Genomic DNA, 27,811 nt, shown 5'->3' with positions numbered 1-27,811 from the left:
ATGTTAGTAGAAGATATCCTTGGAGATAATTTTGGTGAAGATGGCAAAACTAAACCAGACAAGTCTGAAGGTGGTATTGTTCTTGATCAATCTTGGCACTGTGGAAATCCTCCATTATTGTCAACATATTATGAGGAATGTAGGCCTAGTTTTCCTGTGAATAATAAACTTACCAAAACTAGATGATATTACTCAGACTTTGCTTTGTAAATGGCATTGTACTAATGCTGGTAAAGTTCATAATAAACTTTTTATAAACCCGAGAAATGTTTTGAAAATATGGCGTTCGAAGCCGGTCAGTCAGCAGCTTTCAATGTCAAGTGATGGAAAAATTTTGAAGAGAACGAGACAAATAAACAAATTAAAGATTTACTGCGTAAAACTATATCGACTACTTCAACTTATAGTTTTAAAAAGTAAGAGTACTGTTATTTATACAAGTCAAGACACTGATGGTTAAAATGACTTTTAAAATTGTTGCATTCCAAAGATGGCGGCTAAGCCGAGTGAAAACAAGATTAATTTTAGCCTTATGTCTTGGTTCTTGTAAAAAAGAGATTGATGATGAAACGAAAGGTTTATCAAAATGACTGTAAAAAAGGGGTAAATAATCTAAGTCAGAAACCGGAGATACCTGTAGGAGGTCGTTTAAAACTGTTTTTGGCAAAATTGAGCAAGAATAACAAACGACAGGTGGGTTTTAAAATGACAAAAGAGGGTTACAAATTGGAATTTTCGGGAAAAATCCCACAAATAGGAATATAGAAACAAATTTTCCTGCGAAAGTACGTTTTTCTAGTACCAAAAAAAAAAAAAAGACAGGCGATTTGAAACCTGCGATAAATCTAAAAGAGTCTCCAGAAAAATAGACTGTAAATGGATTCTCTAAATAGATGTCTTAAATTTTGTACAAAACGGAGAAATTGACCTAAAAGATGCATATTTCCTAAAATATACCAATTCAGGAAACACAACAAAATCATCTAAGAGTGTGTGTCAACAATCAGTTATACCAATTTCGGTTGTTGTGCTTCGGTCCAACATCACCACCTCAAACTTTCATCAAAGAACCTCATTTACAAGCCTAAACTTTGAAAGTATTCGCCTAGCAGCTTTCTAGACGATTGGCTTTTGATAAATCAGGCCAAACATTTCAGATCGAGAGAAAATACTCAACCTCCTTACAAATTAAGGGTTTCTAGTAAATCTGGAAAAGTCAAGCATAATTCCAACACAATCAATAAAATACATAGGGGCAGTGGTTTTATTTCAAAAGAAGGAATAGCTCGTCCTACATAATAATTGGTTTTAAACTCCATTCTGCAATAGAACACATCCTAAACTAGCAAAGTCAAGCAACAGCAAGAGAATATCTACAATCACAAGGTATTATGGCTACATGCATATAACTAATCCCAAATGCAAGACTATTTATAAAACCTATTCATTTAAACCTTCTTTTTCATTGACAATCAGTTTGTCAAAATCTAGGAATATAATTCCTTTTTCTAAAAGGTCACATCAGATGGTTGATACAAATAGAAAAATTGGTAGATCATTAACACCTTTTGGAAACGTCAATAATAGTAACAGCAGACTATATCAAAATCAAGGTACGGAGGACACATCAACAACAGTCTCTGAGTTCAGGGTTCATGGTCAGTAGAATAAAACCTTTTCCACTTAAAGGCTTTAGAAATGAAGCCAGTTTTTATAACTAATAAACAAATATTGAGAGGAAAAAATGTGACAATGCAACGGTTGTTCGTTACATAAACAAAGAAGGAGGCACTCGTTCTCCTCAACTTTGTATGAGAACTTTGAAACTTTGGCAATTAGCACTATAAAACATTATTTTCCTGAAAGCTGCACACATTGTAGAAAAATAGAACAACCAACAGAATGGTCATTAAACGGGAAGGTTGCACATGCAATGGTTCAGATTTGAGATAAACCTTACATAGATCTTTTCGCCTCCGAATAAGATCCACATACAGATATCTATTGCTCCTGGAACCCAGACCCTCAGACTTATGCAATAGATATCCTAACAATTCATTGAAACTGCATGCATGTGTATGCATACCCACCAATTTGTCAAATACCAAAAATACAACAACGCATGACGGGGTACGATTATCAGTTAATTCTAATAGCCCCAAATTGACCACGCATACGTTGATACACAATTCTTCTGAAGTACATTATAGATTATCCAATGAGCCCGCCAGTCAGGGAGTATTTATTACACCAACAAAAAAAAACCAACATATTTCATCCAAATCCAGCAGTATTCAATCTGACTGCAACAGTTTAAAGAGAAAGGTTTTTCTAAAGAAATAAGAAAATTACTTCGAGCGCCATGACGCTCTGGGACTCAAACAGACTCACACCACATCTTCCTATATCTATATACTCTGTCAAATTTCGAAAATTCAATAGCTGGTGTAGAAAATTTATCCCTATAGTGCCTCTCTAATGGATGCAGATGAGTTTTGACATATTTATACTCAGAAGGTCTTCAGTATAAAACCATAGCTGGTAATAGAGTTATGTTATCCTCAGTTCTATTTCCAATTGGAAAAATTCCAGTAACATCCTTACACCAATAAAGGCAACAGCAGTTTTAAATTCATAAATCGAATGAGAAAAAAACAAATCCGGGTTACAATCTAAGACTGAGGGAAACACATCAAATATAAGAGGAGAACTACGACACAACAGAAATACAACACTAACATGTAACACACAAAGAAACGAAGTTTAATATAACAATGGACATTTTCCTGACTTGGTACAGGAGATTTTAATAAGAAAAAGGGTGGTTTGAACCTGGTTTTGTGGCATGCCAAACCTCCCGCTGATATGGCGATGTTTAATGTAACATTAAAATGACAAGATTACATGATAGGACTATAATACAAATATATAGGAGAACATAAAGGACAGAGAAACACACGAATAATAGCTATCAAAAGGTGCCAGGTTTAAAATTTAATACGCCAGACGCACGTTTCGTCCACACAAGACCTACCAATGGCGCTCTGATGAAAAAAGTTCAAAAGTAAAAAAAATACAAAGTTGAAGAGCATTGAGGACCAAAAGTTCCAAAAGGTTATTCAATGTACAGCTAGGATTTTCTGCCTGAGATAAGAACATACTTATTATTATGTGCGAGGTTTGGCATGCCACAAAACCAGGTTCAACCCACCATTTTTTCCTTTAAAAATGCCCTGTACCAAGTCAGGAATATGGTCATTGTTATATTATAGTTCGTTTCTGTGTGTATTACATTATAACGTTGTGTCGTTTGTTTTCTCTTATTTTTGAGTGTAAATTCACATTGCGATAAGACGTTTCACGGTACTTGTCTATCCCAAACTCATGTATTTGGTTTTGATGTTATATATATTATTCTCGTGGGATTTTGTCTATGTGTGTTACATTTTAGTGTTATGTCGTTGTTCTCCTCTTATATTTAATGCGTTTCCCTCGGTTTTAGTTTGTTATCCCGATTTTGTTTTTTGTCCATGGATTTATGAGTTTTGAACAGCGGTATACTACTGTTGTCTTTATTTATTATTTAGAATAACTCATACTTTTGCAAACAGTACATATTTATAAAATGACTTACTAGTATAATAGATATAAATGATAAAACCGGTGACTAACTACAAAATAAAAACGGATAGATAAATAACCTAAACCAGCATATAAAAATTATCAGCCGCGTTAGCCAAATCTATGAGCACACTAATTTAAGTGACGTCAGATTTCCCCCAAAATAGGATAGAATTAGGATATGATTCAAGATTTGGTTTGTAATGTTAATATTATTAATAACAATTAAAATTACAATACTAATTAAAATCAAATTGTGGTAGTAATTAAAGAATTAATTTATTATCTAGCTATATCGGTATTTCTTCTAAATAAAACTGTTAACCAAATTTATCGTATATATTTAGTTGAACCAAACTAAACTCTAATAAATGAACTGGATGATTAAAAGAGGGACAAAATATACCAAAGGGACAGTCAAACTCATAAATCTAAAATAAACTGACAACGACATGGCTAAAAATGAAAAAGACAAACAGACAAACAATAGTACACATGACACAACATAGAAAACTAAAGAATAAACAACACGAACCCAACCTAAAACTAGGGGTGATCTCAGGTGCTCCGGAAAAGTAAGCAGATCCCTACCATAACACACTAAAACAACAGAAAAAAAAACTACAAACGATTAGACATTAGACAAAATCCGGTGAGAATTAAATACACGAATTTCGGATAGAAAAGTACAGTGACAAGTTTTATAGCAATGCGAATTCACACTCAGCAAAACAGTCACACTCAGGAGTAACTCACATTCGTCTTATAAAGATTGTCTTTAAATCGAGACCCCTCAAGTAGTCCTTTCACCTGAATTGGACTAACCTATAGTTTTGAGAAAACCAAAACAGGCACCTTTTGAACCAATTAAACATGCCCATTTGAAATTTGTTACTTGGAAAAACGGCATCTTTGATTGCAATTACTTCTTTCAGGAGATGCAGTGACTTACAATTTTTGTGTTTTGGAGAAGATTCGATTTTTGTGCAGAAGAAAGGGGTGACTTTTGATCGTCATTGAGTCCAAAACATCTTGGCAGGAAGATTTTTATTCCATCTTATCAATCAGATAAGTTATTAGATCCTAATCGGTCTTATTATTATTATTTGAAAAAAAAATATTTCAAGAACTCCCACTGAGTTTGTGAACAAGTTGTTTTTGTCTTTTATTAAACCGCACAAACCAGATACGTCACAGACTATTTCGTCTTGGATTGAAAAGTCAATTAAATGGGCTTACAATAAAAAGAACAAACAATTTCGTGCTCATTCTACAAGAGTCTTGGGTCCACCGTTGCAATTTTTAAGGACGCATCTGCAATGTCTATTATAAACACAGCTGATTCATCAAAGCGATCCTGTCGACTCGTTTCTATTTACGCCATATATATGTAGAGTAGTAGTTTTGAATTCAGTGTAAATAAGAACTTTGTACATATGGAAGAAAATTTAGAAAATGGAAGAATCGTTTTTAACGTATAGTATTGTGTAGTTTATATCTGAACCGATGTGAAGAAAATACAGTTTACACGACACAGAAAGATTCATCAGTTGTGGATAGCTTAGAAATCTCCTTTTGTTATTTCCAAATACGTAAGTATGATGAATTAAAATAAAATTTAAAATCGCAATATTTTAAATGAATTAAACAGGATTTTTCTCAAAATCGTAAAATTAAAATTGAATTTAAAGGTTTAAAATTATAAAATCGCAATAATTAATGAATTTGTAGAAATACAAATGTGATTGGCTCCAAACCACCTCCCCTTTCGAATAATATTTTGTGAACACTTTTCGCCGAGAGACTGGTGAATCAGACATGAATGATGGGAGTCGATACACCTGAGCGCTTTATTATTATCATCTTAACGGGAACAGAGTTGTGAATATTAAGTAAAGGGAAATCATCTTAGTTTAATTTCCCAAATTGTGGTAGTGTATGTCATTTGATAGATCCTGTGCACTGTGGTTCACAAGTAAGAAAACGCAAAAGGAACAATAATAAAAACGTATAATGAAGAAACACTTACTTATCATGATTAAACGGAAAAGTGTTGAAGCCTTATCTCTATATTATTTCTGTTTGTAAGCGTTTTATGATTGCCTTCGCACAGATGCACAGACAAACACTTCACGTGTCTTTGGTTCTTTCATAAAGACGAACAACAGTTTATAAATCAAGACAAGACACTTATCAAGGAACAAGACAAAAATTATTCAACCACATGTTTCGAAAAAATAAAGATCTTCCTTTGTTCATGGCAAATAAAATCATTATCAAAGAAATGACAAGAATCATTACCAAATAAGTATCAGGATTGACCGAATGAGGTACGGGTTATTGGTTGTTATTGTTTTGTTCGTTCGTTCTTTTTTTCGTTTCTTACATTAGTTATGTATTGGTGAAAAATTATAGAAAATAAACAGCAAGTCAGCAACGCGAACCAATCCTTCGATGATTATTATAGTATGTCAAACAAATTAAAAGAATACCGTAGTTTATCTACAAGTGTGTTGATATCGTCTGATTCCTACGTTTGTTCGTTTCTTGCATTAGTTGTGTAACATTTTACGCTGACTGGCGTATTGCATATAAGTCTGGTACCTTTAATAACTATTAACATGTCGAAATGTATTATTTGATTGTATTTTTTTATCGCATTTCTCTGTCCTTAATGTTCTTGCATTTATTTGTACTATTGTCATATCGTATAATGATGTCCTTTAAGTTTTATAAACATTGCCATAAAGCGCGAGAATTGGCTAGCCACAACACCAGGTTCAATCATCTTTTTTTTAATGTCCCGTATTAAGCCAGTTGTTATCTTATAGTTCGTTTCTGTGTGTGATACATTTTCCTTTGTTTTTTGTTGCACTAGAGTGTTTCTGTTTTTTCGTTGATTTCCTCTTATGGTTCATGTTTTCCCCTCGGTTATAGTTTGTAACCCGGATTTGTTTTCTCTCAATTAATTTATGATTTTCTAACAGCGGTAAACTACTAGTTCTCTTTTATTTTTTTACACCTACCATATATAAAAAATTAGAGAAACACTTGTAAGGTGCATAGGTGTGTGATGCAGGGTAATTCAATGATTTCCCCTTTTGCTTTAGTTTGAGCATTGTTGGACCGTTAGTTAACTTGCGCAACAGGAAGTGGCACTATTGTGTGTCTAATGAAGTCGAGAACATTTTACACGTAATCTAATTAAAAAACAAATAATACGAAGCCTCTTCAAAGTGGGTCGACCGGGAATATAATATGACCACCCTTACAACATATAGAATATGACAACCCTTATAGTATATAGAATATGACAACCGTTACAACATATAGAACAAGAGTGAATAAAAAGATAGGAGCACAACGTTTGAAATGCACGCAGTTCCATCACAAACAAATGTAGATAAACAGTGTTTTATAAATGTTAATTATCTGCTAATAATGCTGTTTATTTGAATGATGAAAACATGTTTTTAAGTGACATACTACGTTTGTCAATTATTGCTTACATCTACTTTATTTGAATTTGTGTGGATAGCTGTGTTATTGGCAATATCATATCTTCTTACTGTTGTACTAAGCTTCAAACACAGATGTCAAGCTGCTGTACTTTCTGCAAATGGAAATGTATAATATCAGTGAATATGGCTAATATCAAATTTCAAGCAGGGAGAGTTTTTTTTTATAATCACTTTACGTTCGTTGTTTCAACTATCATTTCTTTTAACTACCTTGTACCTCGAAACCATTTGGAAACGTGGCATCAATTTTTTTCAGTACCATTATAAGATATTATGATGTCCAGTTTACCATTTATTGGGTTTTATTTTGTTACACTATTGTGTCAAGTAATGGTGTAGGTTGATACAAAGTATAACGTTTAAACAAGCTGCATTTGTTTGCACCTGTTCTAAATCAGGAAACTAATTTTCTGTGGTCGTTTGTTTATCACACTTTTAATTTTGGGGCTCTTTTTAGCTTGCTGTTAAGCCAATGCTACGTGTTGTAGACCACCGTTTGACCTATAATGGTTTACGTTTACATATTGTGACTAGGATGGAGAGTTGTCTCATGGGCACTCATATTACATCTTCTAATGTCTGTTTGTTTGCTCATAATGAAAATATCATGCCCCTTTTTGGTAGGAATAGGTTGTTAGGTTATTTGATGCACTGTTCATTCGACTACAATGTTTCTATCAATACATATAATAAATCAGAAATATATATTGCTTATGGACTATTTAAGGAAAGTAAACAAATTAACGGATCAATAATTGGACTCAGATTCAATTAAGTTTCTTTTCACAATTCATAAATACCACACTTTTTGGTTAAGGGCCAGTTTTTAAACCAGTATAATCCACCATTTTCTACAACCGAAACTGCCGGTACCAAGTCAGGAATGTAACAGTTGTTATTCATTTATTTGATGTGTTTGAGATTTTGATTTGTCATTTCGGGTAGGGTCCTTCCTTTTTGAATTTTCCTCGGAGTTCAGTATGATTGTGCTTTTACTTTATTTATATATAATATGTATTTAGTTCTCTAAGTACGTTTTTGTTCTTATCTGCACAGTAACAAAATGCCACATTTCCTAATAATTTCAGATGGGTTTAAATGTTCACTAAAGTATTTCTAAACATCAAGGATTTCCGTGTCTTTTTCTCTCTTTTATTTGGATTAAATTCTCCCTCGCCATGCTCGTCATAATTCAAAGTATTACCTTACAAAACTCCTTCATACAAAAAGACAGAGTTATAAATTAAATTTGGTTGCTCGCAGTCCCTAGCAAACAATGCTCAAAAATAATAAAAATCTAATGATTTTTGTATACAACCAAATTGTTGTACACATCGGTAAACGTAAAAGAACTTAAACTTTAAATATTCCACTTAAAGCCATGATGACATATTTACCATGCATATTCAGCAACATTGATATTTATGTCAACAAGATAGATATTCAGATTGGAAATATTTATAGAAAAGAAAATTATGAAGTTGGACTCATTTGGCTGTTAAGTGTTACCATGTATCACATGTTTAATACATTCAAAGTGCTAAAGACAATAAAAAATCAGAACTTTGGAATTTTCGTTTCTTTTAATGTTTTATGTACCCACATGGATCAAGAATTAGAAAGTGCTGTATTTTCGAAACCAGTTTAGATATCACCATACACTTTTATATTTATGGTAATCGCATTAGTAGCTTTGATTTTTTTTTAGAAAACTGAAAATATGTATAAAGCTCACCTGGACCCATTGTCACAGTCACGATAAAATATTGTGTAAACTGTGGCACTAAAGATGAACCATTTGTTTTATATAAATATAATTGAACCCAACGCTAAAGGATTTCACGTGCATAAATAACCAATATATTTAAATCAAAATTTACAATAGCTCGTTTTATGACTCTTTAAACCAGTTTTGAATATATTAAACCATGTTTTACACAATGATATGTTGTGTTAAATCTTGATTACCACCGATAGTACCACACAATTGGTATTTCACACAGGAGGAAATCTTGAAGGCAAACAAGAAGAAAAAAATTCAAATTCAGACTTTTCTATAGACAATTGAACAATATTTAGAAATGAATTAAAAGTTTTGAGACGGGGTAAACTTTTGTATTTTTTAGGTCTAAAGTGAAAATTTTGAGTCCATATGTATACAGTTTGACTTTATCAATTTTTAATGTTTGTTTGGCTGTATGATTGATACTCTTTGACTCTATAATGAACTGTCTTTTTAATGCGGGAACCAGACCAAAGGGTTAAATCGGGTACAGTTTTCGTAAATGGTTAAATTTAGAAATTTTCCAGTCAAAAGTAAAATTTCAAAAATACTGAACCCCGAGGAAAACTCAAAACGCAAAGTCCCTAATCAAATGACAAATTTAATTGCTCAAACACATCAAACAAATTGACCACAACTGTCATATTTTTATTTGATACATGCATTTTCTTATGCAGACACTAATGGATTTAACCTCGTTCTATGGCTAGATAAACCTCTCATTTGACCACAAAAATTAAATACTAGTAGGTAAAAATGCTAATGGCAATATGTTTCTACTATTGAATAAGGATCACGTCACTATTGTGTCTTTTTTAAAATCATTTCCTTTTATTTTAGCTCATACACGTTCAACTGTTTATCAATTTACGACTTAAGACATATCACAAAGGTTTTTTATCGGGTTATGTACTTAAAGAGAATATTGTGACGTTGATATTCTTATAAAAGGGAGGATTCCGGATTTGATATTTTTTGTAATATAACGTAAGTCTTCTCTACTGTAGAATTTATAACTCATTTTTAAAAAGTCTTTTAGAAATCACAATTAATTTTATTAAGGGGTTTTATATTTTGATTTTAAGTTGCACAACTGGATGGGCATATTCTAGTTTAAAACGACCATTTCATTTGAATCGCCATGTTTTCCGTCTTTCTCGTTTCCTACTTCCGTTTATGGATGATATTACATAGAAGAAGAAAATGAACGAGGAAATTGATATATTAGTTTAAAAATTCATGAAAAAAGGTAAAAACTTTGTATTTCAAATTACATGTACACACATAAATGAGTTAAATAACAGTCGTAAAACAATAAAACTGTATTGTAAACATGGTACATGTCCATTACTGCATGCTGGGATGGAAAGTCATATCGTTCATTATTCAAATCACCAAAGTAGGAAAAACATGGTCGCCCAAAATAGACTAAACTAATTCTCTCAAACAGCTAGCATAGATTTCTGTTGTAGCAGTTTTCTAAGCTTACATAATTCATGAACCTTACAAGTTCAGAGATATCACTTAAAATTTGACAACGTTTTATTAATGTTTCCCATTTCCGCATTTTAAAGCTCTCCCCATACAGGAAAGTAGAAAATATTGATTCGTGGAAGTTAATGTTCATCTTTATATGTTAAAAACAAAAGTTTAGCCTATCTAAGAGGGTATGAATGACTCACACTATAATACATGTTTACTAGGAGACAATGTAAAAATTGAGTAGTGAATAATTGAGATGAAGAAAATGAATATGTTAAATAAAAAAATACCGAACTACGAGGAAAATTCAAAACGAAAAGTCTCTAATCAAACGGCAAAATTAAAAACTCGAACACATCAAACGAATTGACCACAACTCTCACATTTCTAACTTGTGTAGAACATGATGGACTAAACCTGCTTCTATAGCCAGATAAGTCTCTCATTTAAACCCAGACAAATTCTAGTTGCTTGAAATGTCAATGTCAATATGTTTCTACTATTCAAGAAGGACCAGGTCACGATTGGTTTTTATATCATTTCCTTCTATTTTAACTCATATTCTCGTACAATACGGTTATTTCATTTGAATCGCCATGATTTCCGTCTTCCCCGTTTTCTACTTCCGATAATGGATGATGTTACATAGAAGAAGAACATGAACAAGGAAATTGATCAATTTGTTTCAAATTCACGAAAAAAAGGTAAAAACTTTGTCGTTCACATAACATGTACAAATACAAATGAGTAAACTATCAGTATTTTACAATAAAACTGTTTGGTAAATGTCCATTACTGCATGCCGGGATAAAAAGTCACACCAATCTTTATTCAAATCACTTAAGTAGGAAACAATGGACGCCTAAAATAGACTAAAATAATTTCTTTCAAACAGTCAGCATAACTATCTGTTAGAACGGTTACTAAGCTTACAAACTACATGTAGTTTACAAGTTCAGAGAAATTGCTTAAAATTTGTCAGTCTTTTATCAGTTTTCCCCATTTTCGCATTTAAAAGCTCTCCCCATACAGGAAAGAAGACACTATTAATTTGAGGAAGTTAATGTCCATCTTTATATGCAAATAAGTTTAACCTTCTAAGGGGGTATGAATGACTCACACAATAATACATATATACTAGAAGATGATGTAAATAATAAAGTAGTGTATAATACAGATGAAGCAAAGGAATATGTAAAATAACAAAGATACCGGAGTACGAAGAAAATTCAAAGCGGAAAGTTCCTAATCAAATGGCAAAATCAAAAGCTTTAACATATCAAATGATTGGATAACAACTGTCATATTCCTGACTTGGTACAGGCATTTTCTAATATTCCAGGTTCGACTGTAACTAATATTTTTACTATTTTATTTATTATGTCTGTTTTGTTCACGCATCGCTGTAAATCTAACGGAATTTGATGAGATTGTCGTACAAGTGAGAGCTTTAGCGCTATAAAACCAGGTTCAATCCTCCATTTTCTACATTTGAAAATGTCTGTACCAAGTCAGGAATATGACAGTTGATGCCCATTCATTTTTTATGTGTTTTGTCATTTGATTTTGCCATGTGATTAAGGACTTTCCGATTGAATTTTCTTCGGAGTTCCGTATCTTTGTGATTTTTCTTTTTAAGAGCTTATCCAACACTGTGTATCCGACGCGGTCCTAATGCATCGATCGAGTCTAGAATACTAAATATAGAATAAGGATATATCTTCTGCTATTTATTGTGTTCCAGTTTCTATAAATTTTCCACCATATACTCGTAGCCAGATCAAGAAGACTCGCTAGTTAAACTTAATTTGCGACAGTAAAATCTACGTTTTACGAAGGTCAAGCTTAAATTAAAATACAGTAATCTCCTAATAAAATTAACGGTACCAATTTTCTTGCACCAGATGCGCATTTCGACAATACATGTCTCTTCAGTGATTCTCGTGGCCAAAATATTTGAAATCCAAAGCTTATATAAAAGATGAAGAGCTATAATCCAAAAGGTCCAAAAAGTATAGCCAAATCCTAAATGATACAAAATTAACAGTTAATGACATGCCAGCTCCAGACATCACTTAAACTGATTGAATTGATGAATCACACTTCCTCCTTTTAAGATCAAACCCATCAAATGAATTAAAACACCGTCATATTCTTAATTTGTAAAGTTGTGTAAAAGCAATAGTCTTTTGTTTTCAATTTGATCAATATAGTTCTCTGTTCTCTGTCCTCTGTACATAGTGTAATACTGCTACATTGATAAATGACGAAAAATAGATGACAGTAATATGGCGTCAAATTACTTTGTACATTGTATCGTTCTCATGGTTTGAATTTTGTAAGGATACACATGGAGTCCTATGCTTGGTAAAATTCGACCGAAATCAAACAAGGGGAAGACGGTGCAGTTCCTTTATTTTCATTCGAATTTGTTTTTTGGTAAATTAGGTTGACTTTGTTGATGTTATTTGAAAGTCCTCCTACCATACTGTACTTTTATTTCACACTTTCATTACTATAAACTTCTGTCATTTATTAGTTAAGTGTTGTAATAATATGCCATATATTTCAATGATTAGTAATTAAATATAGCTAAAAGGGCCCCAAAATAACAAGTGTAATATTATACAATAAAAAAAAACCAACGGCCTAATGTATCTACATGTATATTACAAACAAACAAAACACACTTATGAATCACATCAACAAAAGACAACTACTGAACATCAGGTGTTTGACTAGGGAAAGGTGCAAACAATTGCAGCGGAAAAATAACATAATAATAGGTATCAACCTTCACCCTCAACTGAAAAAAAATAGTGTAATTTAACAAAAAAGGAAAACACACTATAAAATATCAATTCAAATGGCTGAACTCAAACAAAAGACATATTAGCATAGTTAATTAAGATTTTACTTTTTAATTAAGAAATGATAGATTGTTTGACATGCAGCTGACCTATATTTATACTGACTCATATTTTCGGTTCGCTTTGATCAAACATCAATTTAACAGCTCAAACACATCAATCATTTGACCAGCAACTGTCATATTCCTACTACTACTGAACATCAGGTTCCTGACTTAGGACAGGTGCAAACAAATACAGCGGGCTTCAACGTTTCAATAGGTACCATCCTTCACCCTTACTTAAAACAATAGTGTTATATAGCAACATAGAAAGACGTGCAATATAATATCATTGGAATTACTTAAATCAATCAAACATATTAACACAGTTTATTAACAAGTAATAGATGGCTTGATTTGCAGCTGACCAGTAATTGAACTTAAATTTATTAAAATATCAATTTGAAATTTACAGATCAAACACACCAAGCAAATGGTCAGCAACAACCATATTCCTAACTAAACAAAGAAGTGGAAAGTCTATAGTATTTTCCGAGTTTGATCAATGTAGCTCATTAATACCGGGATGATAACTAGCATAAATCACAACCATATGACTCGGAGGCGATTGTCTTTAAACCTCTCTCGTGTTTTGATTTTCACAAGGTTTCACATGCAGTATAATGCTTATTATAATCTGTCTAAAATCAAACAACGGAAATAGTGTACATGGGTTTTAATGTTCCATCTGGCATGAATCAAAATGAAAGATATCGACTTCTGCCTTTGTACCACCTTCATGCTTTAGATTTTGTTACACAAGGTATCCAATGCTTATAATAACGTGTACGAAATTTGAATGAAAAAAATGAAAGAGTGTGAAGCTCAATTTGTTTTATGTTCAATAAAATATTTGTTTTAAGATAAAACTAATGGGGTCCTGTTGTGCCATTGAAAAATCCTCCTACCATACTGCATCATTGGTGAACATTGTCATTAACGACCTTTGTCATCTATTTAGGTAAGTGTTGTAATTATATGATATATACTTCAATTGATCAGTTTAATAAGAATTGAAATATAGTTGCTCAGTGTTCTCCACGGAGGACCATTCAACCAAAGAAGGATGTTTCACCTGGGCATAGCATGAGATGAATTGTACTTTTTTGTTGAGAAGTGGCTAATAATAATTATGTTATCTCAATGTGTTACGTTCAGGGTTTGAATATACTGAATTTTTACTATAAAAATTGCACTTCTTTTGCTCACAGGCAAGACGTATTGTTCGGAGAATCCATTTCTCACTTGGCTCTCAAGGCAAGTCTGATCTTTTGCTATCATTTGGCGTTCGACCACTCTAAAACTACCGGGTAAAATTTAACCAGATATTGACAATGGACTATCATATTTGAAAAATGTGCCCGATAACCCCGATAACCCCGTCATGGCCAACATTGCGTAAAATAGAATAAAAAGGTCAAATCCAATGTCTGTTTATGATCATGAAAACCACTTTAGCATGTTTAGATTGGAAAATCTGACGGAGACAAAAAAAATCAACATTATTAGATCTGCATAAAGTTTAGTGACCACAAAACAGCCATTCGACTTCTTTCTTGAGTTGAACATGCTTGGAATTGTCCTTAAACATGGAATTTTTTATTTCTTTTACTTGGTCTTATTTTTGGTCCAGATTTGCAAATATCATCTCATGCTGTCAATCTGACTGTGGTTTGTTGGCCACTCGAAAATTGTATTATATAGAAATTCGCAACTGCAAAACAATATATATATATATTTCTGTGTCTTTTTTTTTTCATTGTAATCAACTGATTGTTTTAATAAATTACAGAAAATTCTAATAAAAAGGAAAGATGTTGGAACTTGAAAAATCAACAAGATACTGCTTTTGAAAAACAGGTAAATAATATGAAGACGACTGAGGGAAACTTTGCTCTTCTACCTACAAGGTAATATTGCTATCATATCAAATCAGCTATTGTTATTTCCTGGTCTATTAAGGAGACTTGTCTCATTGGCAATCATGCCGCATCTTCTTTTTTTTTTATATTTGTTAATTTTTTGTAAAAGAAATGTTTTGTTTATATTTTAGGAATACTACAATTCAGGGTAACTTCTAAAACAAAAAAAAACGTCAGTAAGTTTTAACTATATTTCTACTTTTGTCTTTATTTCTGTTGATGACTAGAAATAAGTGGTTTGACAAGCCTTATCAGTTTCACTATGAATAGAGCAGGAAAAACTTAAGCCATTTAGCTTGGGCTAAATAGATATAAATAGAGCAAAGGAGCATCGTCCAAATCTTGCCTAATCAATATTGTTACACGTAAAAGAAATGCAGGACTCAATCTAGTCGTTTGTTTTTCATATCAAAAAGAACATAACACTACTGAATATAAAACGGAGATGTGGTGTGAATACAATTAAGACAACTAGTAACAAGAGCCCGAATGACGCAGAAATTAAATATAGGTCACTGTACGACCTTCAACAATGATTAAAGCTTGATGCCGAACTCTATCTATCCTGAGAAATAAACTGAACTGAAATACCTTATTTTGCTGCGTTGTGTTTAACTGGCTCCAATCTAGCATTTCCTTTGTAAATATATAGAACATTGAAATACTAAAAAGTCCTAGTAGTCTGGTTATTTTGTTTGGTTAATATTTTATAAAAGATTGACCCATCTAACCTGGTCGTAATTGCTACACATAAAATTGAGTGGAGCTTGTGTGAATAAGACAACAGACAGTCTAACAACACAAAAACAAACCACAATGAACTCAAACAGGATCAACCGAACATCGATTTACATATTGATAAATAAAATGTGCATGCATATATTTGTGTGACAAGATCACCTAACCTTGACTTCATAACTCCTAGGTGTATTTTCTTTTATTTTATTTGCAGGACAGAATGTCAAATTGGAACAAGGTAAAATTGTTCTTCAACAATGTCTATTTGGTATATGATTTATTGTCTTTCCTGCATAAATTATACTTGTATGAAATAATTTTGAATGATTTAAAGGGGAAATCCATATAATGCATGCTAAAGAACACATATCGATAAGTGACTATTCCTGTGGGCGATATATTATATTTACTACTTTTTTCGAATGTGTTTGAATAAAATAAGTTATTTTAAAAGTTACTTGTTTTCGTTTGCCTAGAAATTCATAAACTATTGTAAAAGTATTGTCAATATTAGGTATGAGGGCTAATTATACGTTTTTAGTGTGTTTGTTATTTCATACAGAAATATGAAACATAACAAAATAATGTGATTCTATAATTAATGCAAACAATAAAAGATCAGAAATATGTATAAACTGTTTACTTTTATACATTGTAGATTTATTATACAGTTTTGTGTTCTCAAAAGATAGTAATGAAAGGGGTTTACTTTACTTACAGAAACTTCTTTCAGCTGCTGTCGATGGACAGTTAAACGATTTGAAACGATGCATACAAAAAGGTGCAGATTTAGAATGCAGAAATAAAGTAAGTGGAATAACAGACGACATATTTTTATAGATATCAAACATATAAAATAGGTACTTATCATGCTTATAAACAATGCAAATCAATTTAAAGTTATTAAAGATTAATCAGATTGTACGAAGAGTCTGGCGATTGTATTTCTGCAAATATCGACAATGCAATTTCCCATTTGAACTCCTTTTACCACTTTTACTTTGAAGTTTTGAAAAAAAAAATATATTTGAAAGATCATAATTTATAAACTACTATTTTTTCAAAGGTCAAAGGGCTGTTCGGCATATCTTCAACGCTTATGAATGTTCAATGACCCGAACTTCTTAGAGTTTAAACTTACACTAAACATGTTAAAATTGTATAACACCCATACCTTGACTTCAGGATTTTCACAGATTTCAATATGACTGATATGCATATGCATATTTACTGGTAATATTCCCAATGTATGTCTCTACAGAAAGAAACATAGGGATCATAACCAGGAACTAGTACGTAAACAAAACTAATTATCTACGAATAGTATATATTTCACCCCAAAAGAAACGTGGTTTGAGAAACAGTTTTATTTACAAAGTGCAACCTTGAGATCCTGTTAATATCTATTATCTCTGGAAAGAGAAAGACAACAATTATCTCTTAGGGGTGACAATTTCACAATTTGTTGATGAAACCCATGTCTGGAATAGTAAAATTATATTTATCTTTCGATGAGGTTTCAATACATTGATGTATCAATCCATAATTCTTATATTTATTTAATTTCGGGCTCATACTTTTGTTGTTTGTTTTTTTTAAAGTAGATTGCAAATTTCATGGAGTACAAATTTTTACGATATCAAATGGAATTTTGCATGCGACAGGCCAATTTCATAAAACAAATATGCAATTAAAGTGTGATAGCGGTTACAAAGGTAAAAAAAAATCCTTATATCCAGTTTTAAGGATTTAAAATTAAATGCATTTATTAAGGAATTTATAAGTGTAAAACTGGACCAAGTCACTCACAAACATTTCATAAAAGTCCGTCAGACATTCATTTATTTGTATGGGAATAGGGCCAGTCTACACAATATGAAATTGCTATCACAAACGTTCAATCCTGTGATAATCCAATGATGGTAAGCCAATAAAGGTTCACAGATCTTAAACCCTGACATCCTTAATTCGCACTTACTTATTGTAAAATCCTGAAATCACGAACCAGTGATGAAGCCACCCTAAATTCGTTTACCAGTGATTTTTTCTTCATAAATCCAAACACCACTGATGAACCCTTGAAATTTAAAAACCATTGATAGTCACATTCTAATTTGTTTTACACCACTGATGATGGACTCTTTAAAGACACACCCCACTGATGATGAACCTTATAAATTCAAACACCACCAACGACGAACTATTTAAAGTCACACACCACTTGGTTATCTCTTTAAATTTACAAACCACTCATAGTTGCATTATATTTTTACTTACATCACTGATGATGAACCCATTAAATCCACAATCCGCTGATGGTAATATTCTAACTTCACACACCACTAATGATGAACCCTTTAAATGTACACGCCACTGGAGATGATCTCTTTAAAGACACAATTGCAACTACTAGAGATGACATTCAAAATAAAAACACGAACGAAAATATGAACCCTTTTTAATTTTCACACCACTGATGGGAATTTTCTCAATTCAAAAACCACTGAATATTAACCCTTTGAAACTTTCAAACCATTGATAGTAACATTCTAATTTGTTTTACACCACTGATGATAAACTCTTTAAAGACACACCCACTTATGATGAACCTTGTAAATTCAAACACCACCAACGACGAACTATTTAAAGTCACACACCACTTGGTAAACCCTTTAAATTAACAAACCACTGATAATTACATACTATTTTTCTTTACACCACTGATGACATACAACACTGATGATGAACCCTTTAAATCCAAACACCGATGATGGTGACATTCTTAATTCACACACCACTGATGATAACATTCAGAATTCACATACCACTGATGATGAGTTCTTTAAATGCCCACACCGCTGATCATGAACACTTCAAATTCATACGTCACTGACGATGAATCCTTTGAATTCACAAATCAATGATGGTAACTTTTTAAATTCAAACACCACTAATGATGAACACTTTAAAGTCACACACCACTGATGATGAACCCTGTAAATTCACAAACAACTGATGATGAACTCTATAAAATCACACACCACTAATGGTGAACCCTGTAAATTCACACACCAGTGATTATGCACCCTGTAGATTCTCACACCACTGATAATGAACTCTTTAAGGTCACACACCACTCATAATGAGCCCTGTAATTCAACACAACACTGATGGTAACATCCTAAATCAAGGGAATCCGATATAGTTTCAAGAGAGCTAACCACTGGCGGGACGTCTTGCGTGTAATTTTCCGTAATAATAAAGAAACGCTTGAACGGTATTTAGTATGAATGACGCTTCAACGTCTAAGTCTAAAATATTAACGCTTTTGTGTCTAGCATTTTGACATAAGAAATCATAAGAAATTTAACACTCATTTCGACTGACGCTTATGATATTGACATAATGCATACCAATTATAATTTTTATGATCAATAATTCCTGATCAAATTTTAATTTGGATCTTATTTTATGACAGCACATAAAAAATAGTTTTACGGTGCATTTTAGTGATGCGCAAAGTCAGAATCAATGCGTGTCAAATTGTTCTGCCTTGGGCGCAGAAAGTTAAACCATATATATGTAGATCATTTATTCAATAAAAACATTCAATGCGTCAGGAGCTGACAGATCATGAAGCCACATACATTTGGTGAAAAGCTACAATATAAAAAAATAAAAACTCATAACTAACATGTAAACTACCAACTGAAGTTATAAAATACCACAATCTATGATTGAAAACACTCATATCAATGAAAAAATACAATTCACAAAAAAGGGGGGATAATGTACTAAACTGACTTGACTAGAGTTGTACAAAAATTGCTGTCTTCATAAAATTACATATGACTTAGAAATATACCAAATGATACTGTTTTCGGATACAAATAAAACATTACAAAGTTCACACATGAATATTTATACAAATGCCATCGTTTGTAGAATGTACGCTGTTTCTATATATGCTTTCTCATGACTTATACCCCAAATCACTTAATAAAGGCTTTAACTAGAATATATGGGACATAATGGCATTATTACTTACATCGTAATTCACCAAGGGACAAGGAGAATACTAAAGTTCTTCGTGATTCTGTTCAAAAATGTATCCAGCCATGCTGCAGGAAGTGTAAAAACAATGTGTAAAACAAAAACAAAGTCGGATTAACCACAATTATCAAAAAATGCAAGTTGCGTAAAAAGAAGGATAACTCTATCGATATCTTTGGCATTACACAAATTATTTTTCGGAAGTTCAGATGGTGCAAAACTCCAGTTTTCATCATTGAATTCCCTCAAAAAAACGAATAGAGCCAAATTTCCTTACGGAATATTCTATTCCATTTATTAATGTACAAAATGAGTGAACGCAATAATAATGGTATGCGACAATTATAAGCGATGATACAACTTTGATATAAAACACCACTGGTTGCGATACCACAATGTCAAACACCTTGATGGTGACACCTTACATTCAAACACCAATGATTATACCGGCCTATAATTCACACATGATGATCACATGTTCAATGACAACATCACCGTTCGTTACATTCTAAATACACACACCAGTACGAAATAATCCTTTAAAGTGATACACAATTAGTGGTAAAATTCCAAGTTCACAAACTACACACGATGAACCCTTTAAAATTACATACCACTGATGATGAACCCTTTAAATTCACACACCACTGATTGTAACATCCTAAATCAAGGGTTGATGACAATCCGACATTGACTGTGACTCCATAAAGCCAAACACATTGATTATGTTATATCAGTTCAAAATCATGTTGTTAATCAGACAGGTTTATTGGACAACAAATACTTGTTATAATTAAAACAAAAGAGTGTTCACTTTTCAATCGTCAAACTGAGTCCAAAAAAAAGAACTGTACAGGTTGTAATACTTCTAATCCTCTGAAATTACCAAAACCCGATACGAACAGGTTCAGTAAGATGATAACAATCATACAGATCTAACATAAAAAAGAAAACGCCAAAGATACCAAACCAGACAACAACAAAAATATAAGCACCACTGATGTTAACACTCTAAACATTTAACACCAGCGATTGTGCTGCTCTAAAATCAATCACCACTGATTGTGACACGATAAATTCAATAAACCACTGATGACTACAACCAAAGTTTGCTAATCACTGATGTTGACATCATAAAGCACAACTAATGTTGGTACCTTAAATATATACAATACTGATGATAAGACACCCAAGATTAAACACATCTGATGATGACACCTAATAATTTAATACACAGGTAATATAACACCTTCAATGCACACACCACTGATAGTGACACTTTTAAATTCCTAAACGATTGAAAATGAAGCATAATAAATTCACACAACACTAATTTTTACTCTTCAAATTTACACAACAACTGATGATGACACATTCAATTGATCTACTAATAATGGTGATATACCTTATTCACTACCGACTTATAATAATCTCTCCAATTCATTAGTGAAAAATGGTGATAACACCACTGAAGATGATTCCCTAAATTCAAACATAACTGATTATGACTTCTTCAATTCATCCACCAATAATGATGATATCCCAAATTTGCAGATCACTGATAAAGACACCATGAATTCAAACACCACTCACGATGTTGCTTTACAATCCATAAACCATTGATGAACACCCTGTTTTGATGCACTAATTATGACACTGATGGTAACACCTTAAATCAAAACTCCAATAGGAATGATTATCGCTAGTTTGTGCATTTTGCCTTTGATCTTTTTTGTGATAATTTTTCATATCATGCTACTCGCTTTAGATGGAAAATTATCGCTAGAATCTAAAGAGGTTCGTGACGTTGCTAATGAAATTGACAACGTCTTCATAGGTAAAAAAGAGATAAACAGATTATCATTGATCATCTCAACTCGATTGCTTTTCTCGCTTTCGCCATTACAGCTCAAGCGAGAAAATCAATCTCGTTGAGATAATCAACGAATATCTATAAATATAATCAAGTAATGTTGTTTGTATCAATCGTGTCAATGCTCAGAATTACACTGTATCATGTATTCAAGCAAATATGATAGAAATAAGCGAAACAAAGGACTGTGTGCTTGCATCATTCATTTGTATTAAGAGATTTATAAAAGACTGATAACTTGTACAAAAATCTGTATAATTCATAGTTTGTACAACATTAAAATTTGTACACATTATATATATATCATTTATATTTATACACAAAATTGTCCAATTTGCGAAAAAGTTTGTCTGTTTTATTACAGAAGGGAGCCACACCATTACTGTGTGCTGCCAACTATGGACACCTAGATATAGTCCGTTATCTTGTAACAGTCGGCTGTGAAAAGGACGCAATTGATAAGGTGATCAAAGATATTATCTCTTCAGTCTGATCATATTTCTGTTTATATTGAATGAGTTCAATATAATGGTGTTAATCAGAAAGCTTTAGTGGACAACAAATACTGTTAGAATTAAAATGAATAGTGTTAAGGTTCATGTGGACCCTATGGCTAAAATGGCTGTATTTTCACCTCAAAATTTACTCTGAGTACAGACAAACCTGCGCATCTGTAAAAAATTTCAGGCATAGCATGCCCTAGATAAATGAATTTTAAATATGTTTTATGTTTTAGAAAAATGAAAATTTACCAGGATTTTGCCGTGCACTTTTTTTCATGCCTCCAGAAGGTGCCAAAATAAACTAAGTTGGGAAACAGGTTTGAGAACTTCCCCACAGGTAAAAATTAAAGTGAGCATTTTAAATTGACATGGAAATTAGATGGACAATAGATACCTGATAATAATTTGTTATTTAAACTGCGTACCTGAGTGGACCATATCAAGGTAAACTCAACTGTTTGTTAATTTTATCATCTTCTGCAGAGCCGAAAAAAAGTGTACGGCAAAATCCAGTTAAGTTATGAATTTTCTAAATCATACAATGCATTTGAGTTCTATTTATCTAGGGCATGCTATGCCCTAAAACTTTTCCAGATGCACAGGTTTGCCTGTACTCAGAGAAAATTTTGAGGTGAAAATACGGCCATTTTAGCCATAGGGTCCACATGAACCTTAACATTTGAATTGTCAAACTGTATCAGATAATAAACATGATAAAGGTTTAATTTTGTTTTCTAATAAAACAATATTTTGTAAACATCTGATTTACCTGAATATTCACACAACTGATTGTCACACAATGGTAATATGCAAACCACTGAAGGTCATACCATAGTAATTTGCAAACCAATGAAGTTCACATTATGGATGATGACACGGAAAATTCGCAAACCACTGATTGTCATTCCGTTGATGATGACATGGGAATTTGCAAGCCACTGATAGACACATCACTGATGGTGACATAATGTTACACCATTGATGATGACAAATTAAAATAAAACTCACCAGATGACATGGTTGATGACGACTTAAATTTTCCAAACACTGATGTTGGTATCCCTTATACATACGCCTCTGGAGGGTGAAACCCTGAAATATCAAACGATTGATACTAACATGCTATATCCAATCAAAACTAAATGTAACATGCTGTATTCACCTACAGTTAACGACAACGACCAAAATGTAGGCAATTCATGTTAACATCCTTAATATATAAGACCAGTGATTTTGACGCTCTAAAATCAATCACAACTTAATGGACACCATTAACAATTAACCCCTGATGATTCAATCAAATATTATAAACAACTGATGTTGACATCATATATTCAAGCACCACTAATGTTGGTAAGTTAAACTTACACAATACTGATGTAAACCCTATATTTAACACATCTAATAATGACATCCAATAATTTCACATACTAGTAGCAATGACTCCCTTAATACACACACCACTGATAATGAAACACTTTTAATTTCACAAACCGTTGAAATAAGCCGAGGGTTCACACAACACTAATTTTGACCCTTAATATTTACACAACAACTGAAGATGACACATTCATTTGGTCCACTAAAATTGTTGATATCTCTCATTCATACCCCACTGAAGATGACACCTTCAATTCATTAGCAAAACAAAGATGATAACCCTGCTTCTAACAACACTGATGATGACACCCTTAATTGAAACCCCGTTGATAGTGATGACTTCAATTCACCATCCAATAATGGTGATATCCCTAATTCACACATTTATGATAACGACACCATGAATTCAAATACCACTAACGATGTTGTTTTACAATGCATAAACCTGAACTGATTGTGAAACTGATGGTGACACCTGAAATAAAAATGCCAATAAGGATGAATATGGTCAGGTGATGTTGTTTGTATCAATCATGTCAATGCTGAGTATCAGTCTGTATCATGCATTCAAGTAAATATGATAGATATATGAGGAAAAAAAGAACTGTGTGCTGTCATCATCCTTTTGTGTTAAGTGGTTCATAACAGACAGCTGATAACTTTTACAAAAAATCAGTGCAAATTATAACTTGTTCAACATTACAGTTTTTACACAAAAAAATTATCATTTACATTTATAACACAAAATTGTTCACTTTATGACACAAATCTGTATGTCTGTTTTATTACAGGATTATGCTACACCAATAATTCGTGCTGCCCACAATGAACACCTAGAAGTAGTCCGTTATCTGATCACAGTCGGCTGTGAAAGGGAAGCAATTGACAAGGTGATTATAGATGTTATCTCCTCTTACTTTTATTTATATATCATCGATACAAATCATGTTGTTAATCAGACAGGTCTAATGGACAACAAATACTTGTTAGAACTTAAAAAAAACAAGGGTTACATTTGCATCGACAAACTGAATTGGATAATGTACATTTATTTCCCGTGCCTCAGGGAGATATGAAACTTTGTTCACCCAAGAATATTCATATTGCACGAGGGCTTTGTCCGAGGGAATTATGATTTTTCGAGGGTGAACAAATCTTCATATCTCCAGAGGCCAAGGGAAATGAATGTTTTATTCCACTGCCAATACTTTTTTTTATTATTCAAACATCAAATATTCTTTTTCTTATCCGTTTTTTTTATTACTAAACACGACATATTTAATAAACAAAGCATTGGCAGTGGTATAAAACATTCATTTCCCTTGGCCTTTGGAGATACGAAGATTTGTTCACCCAAGAATATTCATATTGCACGAGGGCTCTGCCCGCAGGAAATATGATTTTTTTAGGGTGAACAAATCTTCATATCTCCAGAGGCCAAGGGAAATGAATGTTTTATTCCACTACCAATGCTTTTTTTCTTATTATTCAAACATCAAATATTAGTTTGCATATATTCTTTTTCTTATCTTTATGTAAGAAAATTTAGTAGAAGATTTACAAAATAAGAAGTTTAAGACGTTATGTACATTTGCCGCGCGTAACATCGCTAATTTTGGCCCGATATTTCAGAGGGGAATATGAAGATTTGATCAATGACACGTGGGATTGTCTCAACCAATCAAATATTGTTAAAACTTTCAATATGTATAAACAGTGGAATAATAAAAATGATAAAAGGTTTTTTTTCAACAATATTACTTTGTAATCCACTGATTTTACCTGGAGTTGATGATATTAATCATACAGATCTAATGTAAAAAAAATCTTTTAATCATAATAAATACTCTACAGAATTAAATAAAAAGAGATTTCAATTCACTTCTTTTGTTCTATACATTATAATATTAAGTTACATAATCATTTTGATCATAGTCATAGAATTGTATTTAAGTAATGTTTTGTAGAAAAAATGAATTATCCTAAATTCGGGCATCCTTAATCTGCGCCTAACAATGGTGACATTCTAAAATCATGAATTAGAGATTTTGACGACACATCGTTCGCACACCATTGATGCTGACACTCTAAGTTCAACTGCCACTGAAGGTGGAACCCTAAATTCACATACCACTGATAGTGAATCCCTTTAATTCACCGATCACTGACAGCGACACCCTTTCAATACACACTCCAATGATGGTGACCCCCTAAATCCATCCACCACTGATTGAGACACTCTTTATTTTTATGTTGAAAGAAACCCTTAAAATGCACATACCACTGGTAGTTAAACCGTTCCAAATTACACTCCGATGTTGGTGAAATCCATAATTAAGAAATCAGTGATGGTGACATCTAACAATCAGACACCTTAGATAATAAGGATCAATTTATTCACACAACAATCATATCAACATGATTAGGGATGACACCTTAAATTCGTGAATCACACAATTGATGCCGACATGATTAAATGGTAAAACACTGATGGTTATTATATTGATAATGACATGGTAAATTCGCAAGACACTGATAGTCACACTATTGATGATACAATGGCCAATTCGCAAACCACTGATGAAACCAAATTTCAAAGATGACATTTTTAATTTTAACACCACTGATGATGACAAGTTAAATTAAACCTCAAATGATGATGACACATTAAGTTTACACTACACTGATGCCATTCATTCATACACCACTGGAGAGTCTAAACCTAAAATAACTCACTACTGATGGTAACACACTAAATCGAATCATCATTGAAGGTGACACCCTATATTGATTTACCACTGACGACAACATTCAAAATGTGGGCACTGCTGATGTTGACACACTTGATATATAACACAAATAATTAAAAAATAATTAACAGAATTATGTAAAGTAGGACTTAATTTCATTTGTTTTGTCTTTCTTCATTCAGTGAAGTAGATCTTTTATTCTTTTAATAAACAAATCTATTATTTTTAGATGACAGTTCGGATAATATTTCTGACATCTAACAACAAGATATGTTGTTAATCTACTTGTTATTGTTTATTATCATTGATAATGGAAATGAGGAATGTGTCAAAGAGACAACAACCCGGCCATAGAAAAGACAACAGAAGAAGGTAACCAAAAGGTCTGCAATGCAGCGAGAAATTCCCGCACCCTGAGGTGTCCTTCAGCTGGCCCCTAAACAAATATACATACTAGTTCAGTGACAATGAACGCCATACTAAACTCGAAGTTATACACAAGAAACTAAATTAAAAATAATAGAAGACTTACAAAGGTCAGAGGCTCCGGACAATGGACAGGCGCAAAAATACGGCAAGGTAAAACATGTTTATGAGATCTCAAACCTCCTCCTTAACATCTAGCCAATGTAGAAAAGTGAACGCATAACAAGAATATAAGTATATGTGGCTTAATAATCTTTAACAGATCTGACTTCTCTTTTATGTGATATATAAATCTTATTTACATAGATATTTATTACAATACATTGGCCAGTTTATCATACAAGTTTGTGATGTTTGTTATATGTTGATATTACAGGTAGGAATGACACCATTGTTGTATGCAGCACAGCAAGGACACCTGGAGATCATCCGTTATCTTATAACAGTCGGCTGTGATAAGGAATTCAGAGACACCAAGGTGATTATAGATACCATCTACTCAGTCTGATTTTTGCAACCCTTTACTGAATCAGTACAAACTCATACGGTTTAATGGACAACAAATAATGTTAGAATTAAACCGATAATGTTACCATTTCAATCTTCAAATCGAATCATATAATAAAAATGGCAAAGGTTAATTTTAATTTCTAACAAAATTTCATTATGTTAACCTCAGATATTTTCCTCGATTTGATGAGAACACTTTTGAACAAATGATATGTATTCTGCAGATTTATTGATTGATGTGAATTTTTTTTTTCATTCTTATTTATTACACAACATTGTTCAGTTTATGACACAAGTTTTGATGTCTATTTCATGTTGATTATAAAGTATGGAAAGAC

The 27,811-nt window shown here is 32.5% G+C and overlaps 1 protein-coding gene across 1 annotated transcript; it reads left to right on the top strand.

The window, feature by feature from the left end:
- On the top strand, positions 1-27,471 carry LOC139504314 (ankyrin-1-like). The gene is made up of 7 exons (XM_071294382.1): positions 1-73; positions 15,111-15,228; positions 15,372-15,388; positions 16,193-16,216; positions 16,637-16,785; positions 24,579-24,677; positions 27,340-27,471. The coding sequence occupies exons 1-7, from the start codon at positions 1-3 to the stop codon at positions 27,469-27,471; spliced, it is 612 nt and encodes a 203-aa protein (XP_071150483.1).
- Positions 27,472-27,811: the final 340 nt, after the last annotated feature.

Source organism: Mytilus edulis, chromosome 14, assembly GCF_963676685.1.
Source record: "Mytilus edulis chromosome 14, xbMytEdul2.2, whole genome shotgun sequence".
Classification (NCBI taxonomy): Eukaryota; Metazoa; Mollusca; class Bivalvia; order Mytilida; family Mytilidae; genus Mytilus; species Mytilus edulis.
Note: the sequence above shows the minus strand (reverse complement) of the source record. Positions and strands in the feature narration are given on the sequence as shown.